Here is an 18,083-nt window from a genome sequence, read left to right as displayed (position 1 = left end):
CTTAGACCACTAGTTCTGGATGGGTTTGGCTGCTGTAGCAACTTCGTCGTCAAAAAAGGAGGCAGGTGTTTCTGGAACAATTGATGAAACTGTACGTCGACCTTACCCTAGAACAAAGAGGTGACTGACTACACTTAAGGCGAGTATGGCCCAGGCCTGATGGCTGAATAACAAGAGGGTCCCCAAAAGAGAATGCCAAGGAGGTGAGAGCAGACACCCTTTTCTCCCATGTCCTTACCCTTATCCCCTAAGGGTTAAACCCTCTCCACTTCCCTCCCAACTCCCCTTAATCACATCTGATACTGAGCAGCCCAGCAGGGAACAAAGAGGCCATTTAGAGAAATGGGGCCGAGAAAGTGACCCCCGCACTCTGGAGCTGCTGCCTGGATGCCGGCACAAAGGCGGCATTTCAGAGCTGAAATTTCAGCACCCAACTTGATTAAAGGATTCCACAGGCTAGAGGAGGGTGGCAGGGGTGCTAAGTCCACGGCTCCCTGAATTAACCCTTCTCCAGAGCAGCAAACACCCCTCCCACTCTGGTGGCCGCTCATGTTCCCCTCTCTGTCCAGTATCCTGGACCCTCCTCCTAGAAAGGGGTTGGCAATGGAATGGAGTGCAGCTGAAATACTAGGGAAGCCAGTCTTCCTTCCTGTCTCGGTTGGTGTCCTTACCCACTTTCTTCCCATCCAGAAAGAGGGAGAAGCGGATGTAACTAGCCCTCCCTAGGAGTTGGAGAGAGCAAGAAGAGGCTCATAGGACCTGAGGCAAGGGAAAGGGCACCCAGCCCTGTCTAGACCAGAGATTCTCAGCACTCACAGCAGGGAAAGGACATTTTATAGGAAAGGGGGTGGGACACAGGGGTGCAGGTGGGCTGTGGAGGGCAGTGTATGGAAGGGGGCTGAGGAGGACAGGGTGGGGACAAAGGTGGTCCAGTGGGCAGGTGCTTGGTCCTTGCTCCAGCTGCTGACTTGCCCAGCAGCTCTGCTTGGGAAGGGTGGGGGATCATGGCACCCCATGCTTCCTGCTGGGGCACTGCTCCTGAAAGGGGATCTGAGCCCTCGATAAGAGCTCCAGGCAGGTCCTTAGGAAACAATGGTTGGCTTGATGAGACCTGCTCTGTGATACTCCTGAGAAGGGAGAAGCCCCTGCAGCCAGTCCCCACTGGAAAGGAAATTGGGGGTTTCCGTGGCAACCAGCTCCCTGGGCACAAAGACTCTCTGTCTGCTGGGAAGGCAGCTGAGGTGTCTCCCCTGCAGCAGACTTTGCTCTGGCGTGGGGAGATGAAGGGAGGGATCCCTGGGGCCACGGGCCTCTGGTGCTTCGCCACAGAGCCACTATGACTACAGCATGCTCCAAACAGCAAGGGTGGACCAGGGAGAAGGTGGCAGCATCACAGAGCTGGAAGGGTGAAAAGGTTCATGGATTTATTATTTACACATATAAAGTAAGCATAAAAATGGAGGCTGCGGCAGAGTCGGGGAGATGCTCCCCCAGCTCAGTCGGTGATGATAAGCTCATCGACCCCCCAATCTTCATAGCTCCCATCTGGCAGGTAGCGGCGGATGATGATGGGGATCTTCCGGGCCCTGTGGTGGGACACAAGTCACAGGACCAGATGGCAGGAGTCTATGGCACATCCATGCCCTCCCTCTGACTGTCATCTCCCCATTCCTCCCTCCTGGCAGACTGACAGAAACAAGTACTAACTTCCCCAGCCAGGGAGGCCCAAGAGGTGCCCGCCAGGCTTCTGCGGGAGGGAACCATGAACCAGGGGACTTACTTGAGTTCTTTCATGGCAATGAGTAAAGGATCTGTCTCCCCTTCCAGCTCCACCATCACGGGGGCGCACATCCTGTAGGGGTAGGGCATGTTGGAGACTACAAACGGGGAGGAGCCGGCAGGCAGTGCGGTGGGTCTGGCATCCTGGTCCTCCTCTAGTGAGGCCACCCTCTAGGTAGGCAAGAATGGAGGGGAGCAAGACAGGGCAGTGCCCCATTCAAAATGGATTTAACTTGGGCTTTCAACCACAAGGCATTAGATTCTCTCCAAATTTCACTAGCCTCCTTTGAACAGAAAGAAAATCCTTGCCTCGCCTTGACAATGATGCCAAACTACTACTGTCAATAAGCAAGGGCTCACTGGGTACCATGGCTGATATTAGTTCTTTACACTTAGCTCAGCTGAGGTAAGCTATATCATTATCATTATTAGTTGTTGTTGTTATTGTTATTGTACTGGGGTCTAAACTCAGGGCTCAAACTGCCTGAGCCATGCTTCTAGCCTGGTAAGTAGCATTTTGATGAGAAACTGAGGCACAAGGATGTCAGTAACTTGCCCAAGCTCACGTAGCTAGTAGGTAGCACAGCCAAATCTGAACCCCAGGTGTTCCTAAGCCCTCTGTTGTTATGACATCTCCCCTAAAATAAGCTAATGAAGGATCTATAAACCTAAGCTCCCAATAGCCAGGGAGGTTAGGCACTCCATTCCAACCACTCTACCCACCACCAGCCCTGCACCAGTGCCCAGCTCACTCACCACCTCTTCCTTCTCTATCACAGCAATAAACCACCTACTCTTCTACCGCTGTCCCTCTGCGACCTCCACATGCAGCCTCTGCCACAGTGTCCATCTGTTACAACCCTTCCATGATGGCCCTCCACTGCCACGCCACCAGTGTGGGTCCTGGTTACCTTTCTAGCACCTTTTCATGCCACTTACTTCCCTGTTTTGGGTTGGTTTTGTTTGTTTGTTTGTTTTTTTGTCATGGAGCTTGATTCTGGACCTGGACACTGTCCCTGAGCTCTTCAGCTACCACTTTGAGCCACAGTGCCACTTCTGGTTTTCTGGTGGTTAACTAGAGATGAGAGTCCCAGGGACTTTTGAGCCTAAGCTGGCTTTGAACCACAATCCTCAGCTCTCAGACTCCTGAGTAGCTAAGATTAAAGGTGTGAGCCATCGGCACCCGGCTTACTTCCCTGTTTTAACTCACATTCAAGCTATCCCGAACTATTTACGGTTCCCTAAGTGCTATGTTTGGAAGTGTCCCCCAAACTCATGTCGATGGTACTTGGGGGTAGGCCCCATGTGGCGTCAGTGACTGTATGAGAAGAGGAAGAGACACACACTCACACAGCGCCTACCTCACCCAAACTCTAATGCCTACTTCATCCAGCTAATCAGGAAGTGGAGACAGTGTTGGCCACCAGATGGAGCTAGTGAGCCAAATGGAACTTCAACTTCTCTTAAGCCCAGTGGCAGGGTGAAGATCTAGCCTGTCTGTGCACAAGCTTTTGGGGGGAGGGGACGTGTGCGTGACAGCACAAGATGGCATCATATCCCTTAATGGGAAGGAGCACCACAGACTAGACTACAGTGCCTTGTTCCCCAAGTAAAAAGGGACACTTGAATTTGGGATCTAGATGTCAGCCTCATCAAACAAATGGCAATATGAACCTGTCACTCTGGGCATGAGTGGCATCTCCACTGTGCTCCAAGAGGTTCCCTAAGACACCTACTGCTAAACAACGCACAATAACAATGTTAGCCACTCCTGAAACCCTTTATAGAGACAGGCAGCGGGACACCTTCACCCCACAGGACTACAGACAAAGGTCTAGCAGTGCTTGAACCTGCAGGGTATGCACACCTGGCAGGGGTACCCACAGCATGCAGGCCTCCATGCATCTGGCTGAGCCTTTCTTTGCAGCTCCCTTCCTAATTCCCCCGATTCCTTCCTTGAGTCCCCCTTCCGCCAGACACCCACCATTTCCCATACCAAATGGTAAGAAGTTTTGGTAGGGCCTCCTTTCCTCAGCCTCATGCATCCCCAGGAGGGACCTTCTACCGGAGCACCACTAGCCCTGCTGTCCCCTCCCTGTCCCCCTCACTCCTGCTCAAGGAACTGGCGAGAAAAGCAGACAACTGATTCAGCTTCTTCAAGAGCTCTCCTTGCTCAAAGACACATGCCTACAGAGGTCACCCCCTGGACTGTTCACTGTGACCAAAACTGCCTGCCTACGCTAACTGCGTCTCAGCCGGATCCCATCTGTCCTCTGACTCTTCCTGAAGCTGCTCTTCCAAACCTGACAGAAAAGAAGGCTGCTCATTCCAGAGCCCCAGGAGCCCACCACCACTCAGGGCTTTCCCAAGTAGGGGCCTTCCTGACTCTGCTAAGCTGGCTATAGCCTCCCTTGTGTTGAAAAGCAGCTTAAGCCTGCTGGGGGCTGCAATGGGCTATCAGATTTTACCCGTTGTGCTTCCAACCTGATAGACAAGTGCAGTTCTGCACAGAATTGTTATTTTTCTTTTCCTTTTTTTTTTTTAAACTGTTATTTGACGTCTCATATGCTATTCCTATTGTTAACTCACAGGTCCCTCAAGAGCCAGGATCCAGCACAATGCCTCAGACCTCTGCTCAGAACGTAAGAGCTGGGAAGGTCTGATTCCAGGTGCTAGATCAGGGGCTCACGGTGGCTTGACTGATGGAGAAGACAGCAGAGGGTGTACACTCACGCAATCTGCAGTGCTCGGGTGCCCAGCACACGGGCTCGCTCATACTTGGTCATGTACGGGGTGGTGATTCGCTTCTGGTTGGCCTGTGGTCGCTCTCCAGAGGGGAGGATCTCCACATTCTCCTGACCCTCCTGCATAGCAAGACAAAAACAAGGGGAAAATCTCAGGTTGCCTATTTTGGGTGAGGAAAGCTGATAAAGACAGAAAAGCATCACCTCCATTAGTGCTTACTGCATGCCAAGGAAAAGCTCATGGGACCTCAGCTCTACCAATAGTTAGACATGGTGGCAGCATACCTGAGAGCAAGGTGGCTCAAGCCTGTAATCCTAGATACCTGAGATTGGGGAACCACAGTTCAAAAACCAACCCGGGCTAAGTTTTTGAGGCTCCATCTCAACCAATGGTTGGATGTAGTGGTACCTACCTTTCATCCCACCTATTCTGGGAAACATAAATAGGAGGATCAAAGTCCACGCCAATCCAGGCACAAAGAGAGGCCCTATCTCAAAAATAGCCAATGCTAAGTGACTCAAGTGGTAAAGCACCTGATTAGAAAACTTAACAATCCTGAATCCAAACCCCAGTTCACTGGAGGGGAAAAAAAATTCCTGCCTGACCCTGGCCCTGATTATATTTCGAAGCTTTAGCAGGCTATTCCCCCCAAAAAAGCAACAGGCAAGTGTTAACAATGATCATATTTGCTGAAAAGATGAAGGTGATTTTTTTTGTCAGTCATGGAGCTTGAACTCTGGGCCTTAGGCGCTGTCTCTTAAGCCATAGCACCTTCAGGTTTTCCTGGCTTTGAATCGCAATCTTCAGACTCAGCCTCCTGAATAGCTAGGATTAAAGGCATGAGCCACCAAAGCCTGGCTAAGGTGGTGTTTTTTGTTTTTTTTGTTTTGTTTTGTTTTCTGCCAGTCCTGGGCTTGAGCTCAGGGCCTGAGCCCTGTCCTTGAACTTTCTCAAGACTCCAGCTCTACCATTTGAGCCTCAACACCACTTCTGGCTTTTTTTCTATGTATGTGGTAACGAAGAATTAAATCCGGGTCTTTGTACATGCTAGGTAAGCACTTTACCACTAGGCCAAACTCCCGGCCCATAAGATGATGTTTTATCTACCAAAAAAACAATTGCCCCAGAAGTCTCAGGCTGTGGACCAAGTGAACTAAAGGTACATCCTGCAGAGCTGTTCTGCTACCCAAGCCTGGAACACTACTCCATCCAACTGGGATGTTATGACAGGGTCTAGGAACACAAACTGGAGTGAAAAACATTTGGGTAATTATCACCTGGCTCATAACTCAGCAGCTAGGGTGCAGAAGTAGGAAGGAGCCAACAGCTAAATACTAACCTCCTCAGCATTTTCCAAGTCATCTAGCCCTTCATCCTCTTCAACATCATCAAAGTCATCACCATCAAAGCTGTATAGAAAGAGATTGGTTGGTTAGTCACAGCATCACTTTCCAGAATCAAGAGACAAGAGATCTGGGGGCCGGGAGTTTGGCCTAGTGGTAGAGTGCTCGCCTAGCATGCACAAAGCCCTGGGTTCGATTCCATGGTTACCAAAAGCTGTGGCTCAGGTGGTAGAGTGCTAAATTTGAGAAAGCTCAAGGACAGTACCCAGGCCCTAAGTTCAAGCTCCAGGACTGGCAAAAAAAAAAAAAAAAAAAAAAGAGAGAGACAGAGAGACAGAAATCTGTTTCAGCTGAGATGTAGGAGTCACTTACACTCTATAAACAAATACTCAATGAGTGACTCAACCTTTGGTTTCATTTTACCTCCTCAATCTTATTCCAACTACTCTCCAATTTTGCTAGAATTTGTCTATCATTACTACTTTATTTCTCTCTGTTGAATTATTCCAGTGTGCAGTTCTTTTGCCATCTTTTTGTCTTTTTTTTTTTATATAATGGCAAGTGCAGTACCAATTAAACCACATCAACCACATCTTCAACCCTTTTGTTGTTGCTGATTTTGCTGGTCATGGGGCTTGAACTCAGAGTTTGGGCACTGTCCCTGAGCTTTTTTTTTCTTTTTCCCAAGGCTACCACTCTATCACTTTGATCCACAGCGCACAGCATCACTTTTGGCTGTCTGGTGGTTAAATGGAGATAGTCTCACAGCCTTTCCCGCTCAGGCTGGCTTCAAACTGTAATCTGCAATCCTCAGATTATCAGCCTCCTCAGTAGCTAGGATTACAGGCATGAGTGCCTGGATTATTGTGCCAGGGCTAGCCTTGAATTCATGATCCTCTTACTCAGTCTCCAGCACTTCAACTGGATTACAGGTATAGGAGGATCCTGAGTTTGAGTTACAGAGTGAAATCTTGTCTCAAAAAAACAAAAACTAAAACCTTCAGGGCTGGGAGTGTGGCTCAGTGGTAAAGTAAATGCCTAGTATGAGTGAGACCCTGGTTCAATCTCTAGCACCAAAACTTGAAACCTTCCTCCATAATCCTAACTCTGTGCTCCATTCTGGAGTAAAATTTGTGAAGCTCTCCAACCTTACTATGTCCAATTCCTCTCTTCCCCATCAGTCACAATCTCAGTCTGACATGACCTCACCCTCCATCAAAACCATTCTTCAAGTTAATTAATGATCTCCATCCACTGTGTTCTTAGTTCTGATAGATTTAAGCTGATGACTCCCAAATTTTTATCCCAGTACAGATCACTCCTCCGACCACAAAAATGCAATCCCTGAAGGGATTAAGGGAATAAAATAGTGGGGAGGCTCAGGTTTATAATCCTAGCTAGCTTGTAAATCTCAGGAGGCTGAGATCTGAGAGTCACATTCAAAGCCAGGCGGGCAAAAAAAAAAAAAAAAAAGTCCATAAGAATCATCTCCAAATAGCCACCAGAAAACTGGAAGTGGCACTGTGGCTCAAGTGGAAGAGCGTTAGCCTTGAGCTGAAGAGCTTAAGGACAGCACCCAGACCCCCAGAGTTAAAACAAACAAATAATGGGGGAGGGAGCTGATCAATGTACATTATAAAAAATCTATGGAATTAGCACACTGAAGACTTTTTTTTTTGGTCAGTCATGGGGCTTGAACTCTGGGCTTGTGCACTGTCCCTGAGCTCATTCCTACCCCTTGAGCCACAGTCCCACTACTGAAGACTCCTTGTACACTAATGTACACTAATAAACACAGGGGAGGGGAGGGAATCTTTTTACAAATGGTACACGCCTGTCACCTCAGTACTCCTCGGGAGGGTAAAGCAGGGAGATCCAGAATTCCAGGCCAGCTTGGGCTATATAGCAAGACTTAGTTTCTAAAACTAAAAATGTACCCTCCGTATAAGACTTTAATAACAATAAAATTATATAAGGCAAACAAACAAACAAGAAAGAGGCTCAAGTTGTAGAGTGCTTGCTGCTTGCCCAGTAGGCTGGAAACCTGAGTCCAAACAGAAGAGGAAGAAAGAAGAGGAAGAAGAAGAAATGAACAGGAGCTGGGCGCTGGTGGCTCATGTCTGCAATTATAGCTACTCAGGAGGCTGAGATCTGGGGATTGGGGTTTAAAGCCAGACCAGGAAGGAAAAAGTCTGTGAGACTCTTATCTCCAATTAACCACCAAAAAACCAGAAGTGTCCTGTGGCTCAAAGTGGTAGAGCACCATCCTTGAGCAAAAGAGCTCAATGACAGCACCCATGCCCCAAGTTCAAGACCTACCACAAACCAAAATTGAAAAAGAAATGAAAGGGATGGTGAAGGGAAGGCTCATGCCTATAATCCTAGCTACTCAGAAGGCTGAGATCTGTGGATCATGTTACAAAGCCAGCCCAGGTCTTTTTTTTGGGGGGGGGAGGCGTCATGGGGGGGTAGAACTGGCCTGGGCATTGTCCCTGAGCTCTTCAGCTCAAAGCTACTGCCCTACCCTAGAGTCAAGCCCCACTTCCGGTCCCCCCCCCCACCAGAGGTTAATTGGAGATAAGACTCTCAGGTCTTTTTGTGCCGGGCTGGCTTTGAACCTTGATCCTCAGATCTCAGACTCCTGAGTAGCTAGGATTACAGGCGTGAGCCACCACACCCCAGCCAGCTAGCTCAGGTCTTTTATCTCCACTAAAACTACCAAAAAAGCTGGAATTGGAGCTGGAGCTCAAGGGATAGAGCACTAAACTTGAGCAATAAAGGTCAGAGACAATGCCCAGGCCCAAAGTTCAAGCCCCAGGATCATCAAAAAAAATAATGAAGGGGCAGGGAGTTTGGCCTAGTGGTAGAGTAATTGCCTAGCATGCACAAAAACCCAGGTTCAATTCATGGGTACCACATACATAGAAAAAGCCAGAAGTAGGGCTGTGGCTCAAGTGGTAGAGCTCTAGCTTTGAGAAAACCCAAGGACAGTGCTCATGGCCTGAGCACTGTCCTGTCTTTTTGCCAAAAAAGAAAAGAAAAAGAAATCCTTTGGCTTTACTGTCGTGCTCGGGTGCCTCACGCCGCCTGCAACCCTAGTTCCTGGACAGGCTGAGATCTGAGGACTGAGATCAGAAGCCAAAACAGACAGAAAAGTTGCTGACCACTGATCTCCGGCAACAAGCTGGAGGAAGAGCTGTTGCTCAAGTGGTGGAGTGGCAGCCTTGCGTGGAAATGGCTGAGGGCCAGCACCCAGGCCCTGAGTTCGAGCCCCAGCACTGTACTGCAGTCATCTTGTTTCATCTGCGCCAATTGTGGGCGCTGTCCCGGAGACTTTTTGCTCAAGCCACAGCTCCGCTTCCAAATACCGCAATAAATAAATAAAAGATACCTAGAATCCAAGCCCACTTCTCACCGCTCCACAGCTCGACGTCCCCTCCTCGCTGGGCCACCCTCGGGGTGGCATTCGTCCACCCCTACGCGGGCTCCCACGCCATCCTACTGCTGCGGATGGGCCTGCCCCCTCTCCCCGCAAGTGACCCTCTTGCGATGCCCCAGGGCCGCGCCACGCGCCGGTGAGGCGGATGGCCGGACCCCGACGCCTCTCTCCGCTTTCCCGTGGACGCACTCTGGACCTGCAGCCTGGGCCTTCGCACTCCCAGCTCCGGCCGGGCTTCCGCTCCCGGCTCCCGCCCGCACCCGGGCTTCCTCTACCGCCGCGGCACGCCGGGCTCCACAGCCGCCTTGCCCCACACCCCGCCCCTTCCCAAGCTCCTGCAAACACCGCTCGCTCCGGGTACCCACTTGTCCTCGTTGTCTGACATGACGTCCCCGTCGGAGCGCCTCGGTTCCGAGCCCCAAGCCCCGCGCGCAGACCCGCCAACTAGGCGCCGCCGCCTCGCGGTGCCGCTTCGCAGATTCTGCGCCTGCGCCGTGACCTAAGGGTAGTCACTTCCGGAGGAAAGCCGAGACGGTGTACGCATGCGCGGGGAGGGAGGGAGGGAGGAGAAGGGGGGGCGTGCCAGTTACCATGGTAACCGCGACGCGGATCTCGGGTTCCCGGGGATTTCGTCTCCGCTTCCACCCCAGTGCGGCCGTGTCCGGGACCCCGCTGCTCTCCTCGAGGAGCGGACGGCCCGACCGGGCTTCCCCCGAGTCAGCCCAGGGTGAGGCTCTCTTAGCCGCCCGCGCCCCCTCCCCGCCCACCCCCGGGGCTCGGAGGGCACCTCGAGGGCCCAGGCGGGCGCGGCGGCCGGGGGCCTCACCGCGTCCTCCCGCCCAGGACCGGCCATGGCTTCGCAGGGGAGGACGGCCAAAGCGGCCCAAGGAGCGGGCCCCGGGCGCTCGCCCAGGAGGACCCCGTACGTCGCGGAGACGTGCGAGCTGCTGCGAGGTGGGCCCGCGTGGGGCGGCGGCGGGGATCGCCCCTCCCCGGAGCCCGCTGGGTGCTCCCCGCCTTCCCTGCGGCGGCCCCCAAGGGAAAGCGGGGGCTCAGCCGGGCGGGCGCACGCCCGCAATCCTAGCCGCGCAGGAGGCCGAGATCCGAGGCTCGAGGTCCAAAGCCAGCCCGGGGACACCAGGCCGAGAGAAACGGCGAGTGGGGCTGTGGCTCCACGCAGGGCCGTAGCCTTGGGCTGGAGAGCTCAGGGACAGCGCCCAGGCCACAGTTCAAGCCCCGTGACTCACAAAAGAAGGAGGAGGAGGAGGACGAAGAAGGGGGGAAAGGAGAAGGAGGAGGAGGAGGAGGAGGAGGAGGAAGAAGAAGAGGGGGGGAAAGGAGAAGGAGGAGGAGGAGGAGGAGGTGGAAGAAGAAGAGGGGGGGAGAGGAGAAGGAGGAGGAGGAGGAGGAGCCCAGTGCCCAGATCCTGAGTTCAAACCCCAGGATTGGCAAAAATTTTAAAAGCCAGGTGTGATGGCTCATGCCTTTAATCTAAGCTCTTTGGGAGGCAGAAATAGGAAGAATCAAAGTCTGAGGCTAGACAAATAAGAAAACTAGTGATGGGAGTATGTACTTGTCATCCAGCTGTGCAGGAACCTGAAATGGAAAGATCATAGTGCAGACAAGTAAAACCCTAGCAATGAGATGTAATTCTGTAAACCTCCTCAACCTTGAGACAGTAACGCTTTTCCACGAGCTGGTCCTGAGGAGGGCCACTCCAAACCACTTATACTTCAATAAAAATTTGTGCTGGAGCACCGGGAGTTTGGCCTAGTGGTAGAGTGCTTGCCTAGCATGCACGAACACCCGGGTTTGATTCCTCGGTACCACATACATAGAAAAAAGCTAGAATTGGTGCTGAGGCTCAAGTGGTAGAGCTCTAGCCTTGAGAAAGTCCAAGGATAGTGCTCAGACCTTGAGCTAGTAGAATGCCAGTCCTGAGCCAGAAAGAAAGAAAGAAAGAAAGAAAGAAAGAGAGAGAGAGAGAGAGAGAGAGAGAGAGAGAGAGAGAGAGAGAGAGAGAGAGAGGAAAGAAAGAAAGAGAGAAAAGAAAGGTAGGTAGGTTAGGCCGGGAGTTTTGCCTAATGGTAGAATGTTTGCCTAGCATGCACAAAGACCCAGGTTCAATTCCTCAGTACAACATAGGAAAAGCTGGAGGTTGTGTTGTGGCTCAAGTGGTAGAGCTCTAGCCTTGAGACAGCCCAAAGACAACGCCCAGGTCCCGAGTTCAAGCCTTAGGACTTTCAAAAAAAAGGAAAAGAAAAGAAAGCTGCGTGAAAGTAAAAGACCTGGAGTTCAAGCCCCAGTATCGACATACACACAAAAATTAATAAATAAAATTCAACAACTAGCCCTGAGGGGGGGGGAACTTGTGTTGGGGTAAAGTATTGTAAAGTATTATGAGGGCCTAGTGGTAGAGTGCTGGCCTAGCCTGCCTGAAGCCCTGGGTTCAACTCCCCAGTACATACACAGAAAAACCCAGAAGTGGAGCTGTGACTCAAGTGGCAAGGCACTAGCTTTGAGCAAAAAATATTCAAGGACAGTGCGCAGGCCCTGAGTTTAAGCCCCAGGACTGGCAAAAAAAGTTTTATGATTTTCTTCCAACACACTTTCAGCCTACTGATAATATATTATTCCTAATAACCTCTCCTATCATTTTTACTACATAAAAGGGACTGTAGGCCCAGAATTCAAACTGCTGCTGGGGTGGAGTGCATGTTTAGCATGAGCACAGCCCGGGGACCAATCCCCAGCAACACAAATACCTGTTTTAGATGAATTTTCACATCTGTGTGCTGCAGCGCATGTGGCCTCCTCACAGAATGCTTTATTTTGCAGTGATGATGAAGGAATCCCAGCTGACCAGCTTCCAGCAGCGCCACCTCATGGACGCCATAAAAAGTAAGAGGCGAGCAGGCCACACACTTCTTGGGTAGAGGGACTGGAGTCATTAGTCCCTTTGTGTATGGTGCTAGTACTGGATTTGAACTCAGGGCCTGAGTCATAGATATCCCGTAGCATTTTTGATCAAGGCTGGTGCTTTACCACTTGAGACAACTCCACTTGTGGCTTTTTGGGGATTAATTGAAGATGAGTCTCATGGACTTTCCTGTCTGCACTGGCTTCAAACTGTGATCCTAAGACCTTGAGTAAAGATCTTAAGAACTTGAGGAAAGAAGCTAACGGACAGTGCACAGTGCACAGGCTTTGAGGTTAACTTCTAGGTCACACACACATACACACATACACTGTGGCGTCAGTCTGAACACTCAGGAGGCTGAGGCAGGAGGATCACAACTTTGTGACCAGCCTGGGCTACGTAGCATGGTGTCTTCAGAGAAAGGTGGGACTGCAGGTAAGAGTGACTCTTACAGGGTTTTTGTTTGTTTTTGTGCCAGTAGTGTGGCTTCAGCTCAGGGCCTGTCCCTTAGTTTTGTCATTCAAGGCAGGCACTCTACCATTAGAGCCACAGCTCTACTTCAGCTTGGTTTTGGTGGTTAATAAGAGTCTTATGGATTTTACTTCCCAGGCTGGTTTTAAACCTCAGATCTCAGCCTCCGGAGTAGGGAGGATTCCAGGCATGAGCCACCAGCTTCCAGCTGTTAGTGTGTGTGTGCACATGCCTGCACACGTGCATGCACACACTTATGTGTGCCAATACTGGAGTTTGAACTCAGGGCCTGGCTCTCTTGCTTAGATTTTTCACTAGCTTTTTCAGCTAGTGCTCCCTCACCTGAGCCACATCTCCACTTCCAGGACAGAGTCCTGAGGGGAGGGGTGGGGAGTTGGGAAGGAGCAGCAGGTCTGTCCTCTCAATCCCTCAGGATGCCTCAGAGCCTGTGCTTTGAGTTCCATCTCATGCCAGCCACCTTTCTGCTTGTCTTTCAAGTCACATCCCAACCCCGACCACCTCTCATCTCGTGGGCTACCATGGGGCCTGGGTCTCTATTATCACGCTACATTACCTGAGCACCCCCACTGCTGGTGCCCCGAATCAGCCCTAGACTCTGTCACAGGCTCTTCACTGAGAAGAAAGTACCTTTCCAGAGGTCCCTGTCACCTCCTTAGCCTTCTGGCTGTGCCCTAGACACTCGGAGGCGCTCTATCTCAGCATCTTTTCCCTAACTATACCCTCTACCTGGAATTTTTCCCCCAAATACCTGTAGCACCGTTGTCCTCATCCCTCTCTGATCTTTTCTTCAATGTTACCCTCTTCACGAGGCCTTCTTTTCCTGGTCACTCAGTTAAAACCAATACCAGTCATTCATACCTGAAATCTTAGCGACCCCTGGGAGGCTGAGAATGCAAGCATCACAGGTGGAGGCCAGCCGAGGCAGAAACATTCTTGAGACCTTTCTTTACTCGTAGTGGTGTGTAAGGACACTCACCTGTCATCTTAAGCTCTGTGGGAAGCTGCCTTTGAAAGGATGACAGTTCCAGGCCAGCTCAGCAGGAAAGATCACAAGAGTAATTACAAGCAAAACAAATTAAACTAAAGCAATGTGCTGGTGGCTCACACCTATACTCCTAGCTACCATGAGGCTGACATCTGAGGATCATGGTTCCAAGCTTGCCAGAGCAAACTGCTGTCTCCAGTTAACCACCAGAAAAATAGAATTGGTACTGTGGCTCAAAGTGGTAGAGCAGAGCATTAGCCTTGAGTAAAAAGGGCTGAGGAACAATGCCCAGGCCGGGAGTTCAAGCTCCATAACCAACAGACAAACAATCAAACAAAAATGAGCATAGTAAGAACACAACAGGAACTCTAAAAGTAGGCAAACTGAGGTTCAGGCATAAGTCTAGGTGGGAATTGAGACTTTTCCTTAAAATAATCAGTAAAAAAAACAAAACAAAACAGAGGACATGGTATGAAAGGAATGTACTCATTTCCCGACTCACGTAATTGTAATCCCTTTCCATATCATCTCTATAATAACAATAAATTAATAATTAAAACAACAGCCGGGCCTGGTGACTCATGCCTGTAAGCCTAGCTACTTCCTGGAAAGTAGGAAGTGGGGCTGGGGATCAAGGGGTAGAATAGTAGCCTGGAGCTGAAGAGCTCAGGGACAGTGCTGAGGCCAAGAGTTCAAACCCCATGACCCACAAAAAAAAAGTCTTAGTGCCCAGGCTGGCTTTGAACCTTGATCCTCAGATCTCAGCTTCCTGGGTAGCTAGGATTAGTGGCGTGAGCCACCACACCCAGCTAAGACTAGGAGATTCTTATCTCCAATCAACCACTAAAAAACTGGAAGTGGCACTTGGGTCAAGGGGTAGGGTGGTAGCCTGGAGCTGAAGAGCTCAGGAACAGTGCCTAGGCCCAGAGTTCAGGCCCCACAACAGGCCAAAAAACAAAACAAAGCAAAACAAAAAAAACAAAAAAAAAGCCCAGCATGGTGGCTCACGCCTATAATTCTGGCTACTCAGGATGCTGAGATCTAAGGATTAAGGTTTCAAGGCAGCAGGGGCACTAAAGAACCTGAAGAATGTGGAGACTCTTATCTCCAATTAACACTAGAAAAGGGGAAGTGACGCTGAGGCTCAAGGAGTAGGGCAGTCGTGGCCTCGAGCTGAAGAGCTCAGGGACAGTGGCTGGAGTTCAAGCCCCAGGACCCTAAGGTGTAGCTAAGCAGCAGTATGGTGCCAGACTAGCAAGCACAAAGCCTTGAATTCAAACTCCTGGTACTTCTGGGAAACAGGGAGATATAAAACTGCAAATCTCACCATTATCCTCAGTGCCCAGCCACTGTACAAGTTATTTATGCCAAGGTCATGCCATGCATTCCCCTCCCCAAACCCCTCCAGAAGCTCAGATGACAAAGCCCCAGAATGTGTGCTATTTACATTCCATGACATGGAAAGCTGGAGGGGTAGAAAGGATCCAGATCCAAGCAAGGGATGGGGCCTGCTCCATGTTGGGCATGAAGGCAGGGAGAATGGGTTGACAGGAGAGGGCACACTTGGCTGGTGGAGGGAAGGAGCCCCAGTCAGGGATAGGAGCCATAGGTATCTAGTGTGGCCTGAGTATGGTGTTCCCTCCCCCCCCCCCCACATACCCATACACCAAGCAGCTCAAAACCAAAGACAACCTCTAGCATACAGGTGGATCACTGTACGAGAATGTTTATTGCAGCATTGTTTGAAGTAGTAAAAAAAAAAATCAAAAACATTGCAAATAACCTGAATGGCTGAAACTAGGAGACTAGCTAAATAAATAACGACTCTAAGATAGCTATAAAAAATAACTTACATAGAAACAAGTTTTTCTGGGAAAATGAAAACTTGTTAAGTGAAAAGTTATTGGCTATAATACAGTTTGATCCAGTGTTTGCAAACAGAATCTCATATGCACATATAAAATATATGCACACATATCTTTGAATGTTTGTATGAGCATCATGAAGTCAGGAAAGGCTGGGACTAGCACCCCCACCCATCTCACTCATGATCACAGACAACTTTAATAAGAAATGTCTTATGGTTTTGCAGGGCCCCTGCTAGTGTCTTCTGTATTATTCCAATTGAAGTGCATGTGTTGTCAAAGTGAGCACAGCCACTCCCTTTTATGCATGGGTGGGAGAGCCAGGCAGATTCTCTCTCTCACCCCCCACCCCTGTTCCATCCTCAGGAGGAGACCCTTTGCCCCTACAATGCAATCCGACCTCCAGCCAGAGAGGCTGCCCTGTCAAGCAGCCCACCTCCAGCCACCTGCCCCCGATCCTGGCCGTCCGCCCCCGCCTCAGGCCCGCCAGTATGTGCCAGGCCAACGGGGCCTACAGCAGGGAGCAGTTCAGGCCTCGAGCCACAAGTAAGTGACAGAGCACCAACAAAGTCCTTCCTTCTGTCCTCTGGAGATGTAGGGGGTCAGAGACAAGCAGCCCCCGGGCAGGTCACCTGGTGTCTAATCATATGCTTTAATCTAACACTTTTGAGCCTTGGTTCATATTCTCGTGGGAGGGGGAGTGTGAGAGTACAGAGGAAAACAGGTCAGGGTTGGAGAGCACAGCCCAGTGAGCAGTGTCAGGTCCTGAGATTGAATCCTAGTCTTGCAACAACAATAACAACAAAAGATGAAAAAAAGAAAGGAAAAGAAAACAGCAGTTAGGTGGTCCCTTACTCTTAAATGTTTTTTTTGTTGTTCGTTTATTTTTCCCAAGGTTGGGTGCCAGTGGCCCACTTGTGTAATTCTAGCTACTCAGGAGGCTGAGATATGAGGATCATAGTTTGAAGCCAGTCCAGGGAGGAATGTGCATGAGACTAATCTCCCGATTAATCAGTGAAGTTGTAGCTCAAGTGATAGAGCACTAGTCTTGAGTGAAAAAGTTCAAGGACAGTGCCTAGGCCCTGAGTTTAAGCCTCAGTAGCCCCTACACACACACACAAACACACACACACACACACACACCCAAACTCCTTTTTCTGATTAATTGGGTTCGCCTAATACCGGAGAGGCCTGTGGCAGTCAGTTCTCAGGGCTGCACTCCAGCCTCCTCCCAAGTCCTTCCACCCCTTCCTGCCTGGCCCGAGGCAGCACTTTTGGTGTGGACTTGCAGTGTCCCCCAGCTCCCCACACTGTAACGGGCAAAGGAGGCTGGGGTTCTTGAGTTTCCTGTCTTGTTCCGCTCCAAAGTGTGCAGATGTTGGCAAACCTCTTCTTGGTACTTTCAAGCACTGTCTTGACATGACAAGTGCAGGGACGGCCAGAGCAGGGGCTGGCGTGACCCAGACACGCTACAACACACATGTCCCATGCAAACGTTCTCAAGAAGCGTGCTCTTCACACCTTAACAAGGCCACTTCTGAGCCCAACAGGGGATCTGGAAAAGGAGAAACGAAGGCTCCAAAACATCTTTGCCACTGGGAAGGACTCAGAGGAACGGAAAAAGAAGGAACCCCCTGTGCAGCAGGAAGAGCCAAGCCCCGAGGTGGACCGCTTTGAAGAATGTGAGCCGGTGGGGTTAAGGGGGCGCCAAGAGAGCAAGATTACAACACAAAACCACAAACAGGCCAAGCTGGCATGGGTAGGAAAGTGCACAAAACTCTTATCTTCAATTAACCACCAAAAAGCCGAAAGTGGAGCTGTAGCTCAAGTGATCGAGTGCCAGCCTTGAGTGATAAGTGTAAGGACAGCACCTGGGCCCTGAGGTCAAAACCTAGTCCCAGCATAGACATAACTAGAAATAAAGAAGCACTGGGAGGCAGTGCACCGGCCCATACACCCCGTGAAAGCCAGTCCCAGACACTGATGCTTCTTTTTCTCTGTCCAGTGGTGAAGGAGATCCAAGACAGGAAAGAATTCCTGACAGCCATGGAGGCCCTGGGACAGGGCAAGCAGTACCGAGGCCTCATCCTTGCTGAGATCTCCCAGGTAGATGCAACCAGAAAGTGGGGAAGGGGTGGGTCCACCAGAGGGGTGAGTCCAAGAATGGCGGAACCCTGAGCTGGCTGACCCCAGTCTTCCCATACAGAAACTTCGGGAAATGGAAGACATTGACCGCAAGAGGAGCAAGGAACTTAGCAAGGCTCTGGCCACCACTTAAGATGGGTGGGCCCGCTCAGCCTGGCCACGGGAACCCACCCACACCAGCTGCCAGCCACGTCACGTGGCAGCATTGGCACCACTTTGATGTACAGAAGCCAGGGGCTCCCCTGACACTCCAGGAATGTTGGCACCCACAGTCAGACACAGACTTGGAATCTTGGAATCTTTTCTAGAGGGTGTACCCAGACACCGGGAAGGCAAGGCCCAAGCCTCACCATACTGGACAGGGCATCCA

General features: G+C 50.7%; 2 protein-coding genes across 3 annotated transcripts; one reads left to right on the top strand and one right to left on the bottom strand.

The window, feature by feature from the left end:
• Nucleotides 1–1,399: 1,399 nt before the first annotated feature.
• Nucleotides 1,400–9,802, bottom strand: Polr2f (RNA polymerase II, I and III subunit F). Its single transcript, XM_090328682.1, has 5 exons — nt 9,672–9,802; nt 5,864–5,933; nt 4,513–4,643; nt 1,781–1,852; nt 1,400–1,586 (listed from the first exon to the last, which is right to left on the bottom strand). The coding sequence occupies exons 1-5, from the start codon at nt 9,689–9,691 to the stop codon at nt 1,496–1,498; spliced, it is 384 nt and encodes a 127-aa protein (XP_090184808.1). The 5' UTR covers nt 9,692–9,802; the 3' UTR covers nt 1,400–1,495.
• A 116-nt stretch (nt 9,803–9,918) lies between these two features.
• On the top strand, nt 9,919–17,862 carry C2H22orf23 (chromosome 2 C22orf23 homolog). Of its 2 annotated transcripts, XM_090328680.1 has the most exons (7): nt 9,919–10,033; nt 10,150–10,260; nt 12,145–12,207; nt 15,935–16,114; nt 17,119–17,250; nt 17,574–17,674; nt 17,775–17,862. In XM_090328680.1, the coding sequence occupies exons 2-7, from the start codon at nt 10,158–10,160 to the stop codon at nt 17,844–17,846; spliced, it is 651 nt and encodes a 216-aa protein (XP_090184806.1). In that variant the 5' UTR covers nt 9,919–10,033; nt 10,150–10,157; the 3' UTR covers nt 17,847–17,862. The 2 variants fall into 2 exon arrangements, with proteins under 2 accessions (XP_090184806.1, XP_090184807.1); XM_090328681.1 differs by lacking the exon at nt 10,150–10,260.
• Nucleotides 17,863–18,083: the final 221 nt, after the last annotated feature.

Source organism: Megascapheus bottae, chromosome 2 (genome assembly GCF_031878675.1).
Source record: "Megascapheus bottae isolate mThoBot1 chromosome 2, mThoBot2.hap1, whole genome shotgun sequence".
In the NCBI taxonomy this organism is placed as follows: domain Eukaryota; kingdom Metazoa; phylum Chordata; class Mammalia; order Rodentia; family Geomyidae; genus Megascapheus; species Megascapheus bottae.
The sequence above is the reverse complement of the archived record's forward strand: the minus strand, read 5'-3'. Positions and strand labels throughout refer to the sequence as shown.

What these genes read in the sequence shown, in the direction of transcription:
- Polr2f (XM_090328682.1), bottom strand. Translation starts at nt 9,691, where the DNA reads ATGTCAGACAACGAGGACAA. An exon ending in ACTTGGAAAATGCTGAGGAG is followed by an intron (nt 4,644 to 5,863) that starts GTTAGTATTTAG and finishes CTTGCTATGCAG; the next exon opens with GAGGGTCAGGAGAATGTGGA. An exon ending in ATTGCCATGAAAGAACTCAA is followed by an intron (nt 1,587 to 1,780) that starts GTAAGTCCCCTG and finishes GTCCCACCACAG; the next exon opens with GGCCCGGAAGATCCCCATCA.
- C2H22orf23 (XM_090328680.1), top strand. Translation starts at nt 10,158, where the DNA reads ATGGCTTCGCAGGGGAGGACGGCCAAAGCGGCCCAAGGAGCGGGCCCC. An exon ending in GACGTGCGAGCTGCTGCGAG is followed by an intron (nt 10,261 to 12,144) that starts GTGGGCCCGCGT and finishes TTTATTTTGCAG; the next exon opens with TGATGATGAAGGAATCCCAG. An exon ending in TCCTTGCTGAGATCTCCCAG is followed by an intron (nt 17,675 to 17,774) that starts GTAGATGCAACC and finishes CTTCCCATACAG; the next exon opens with AAACTTCGGGAAATGGAAGA.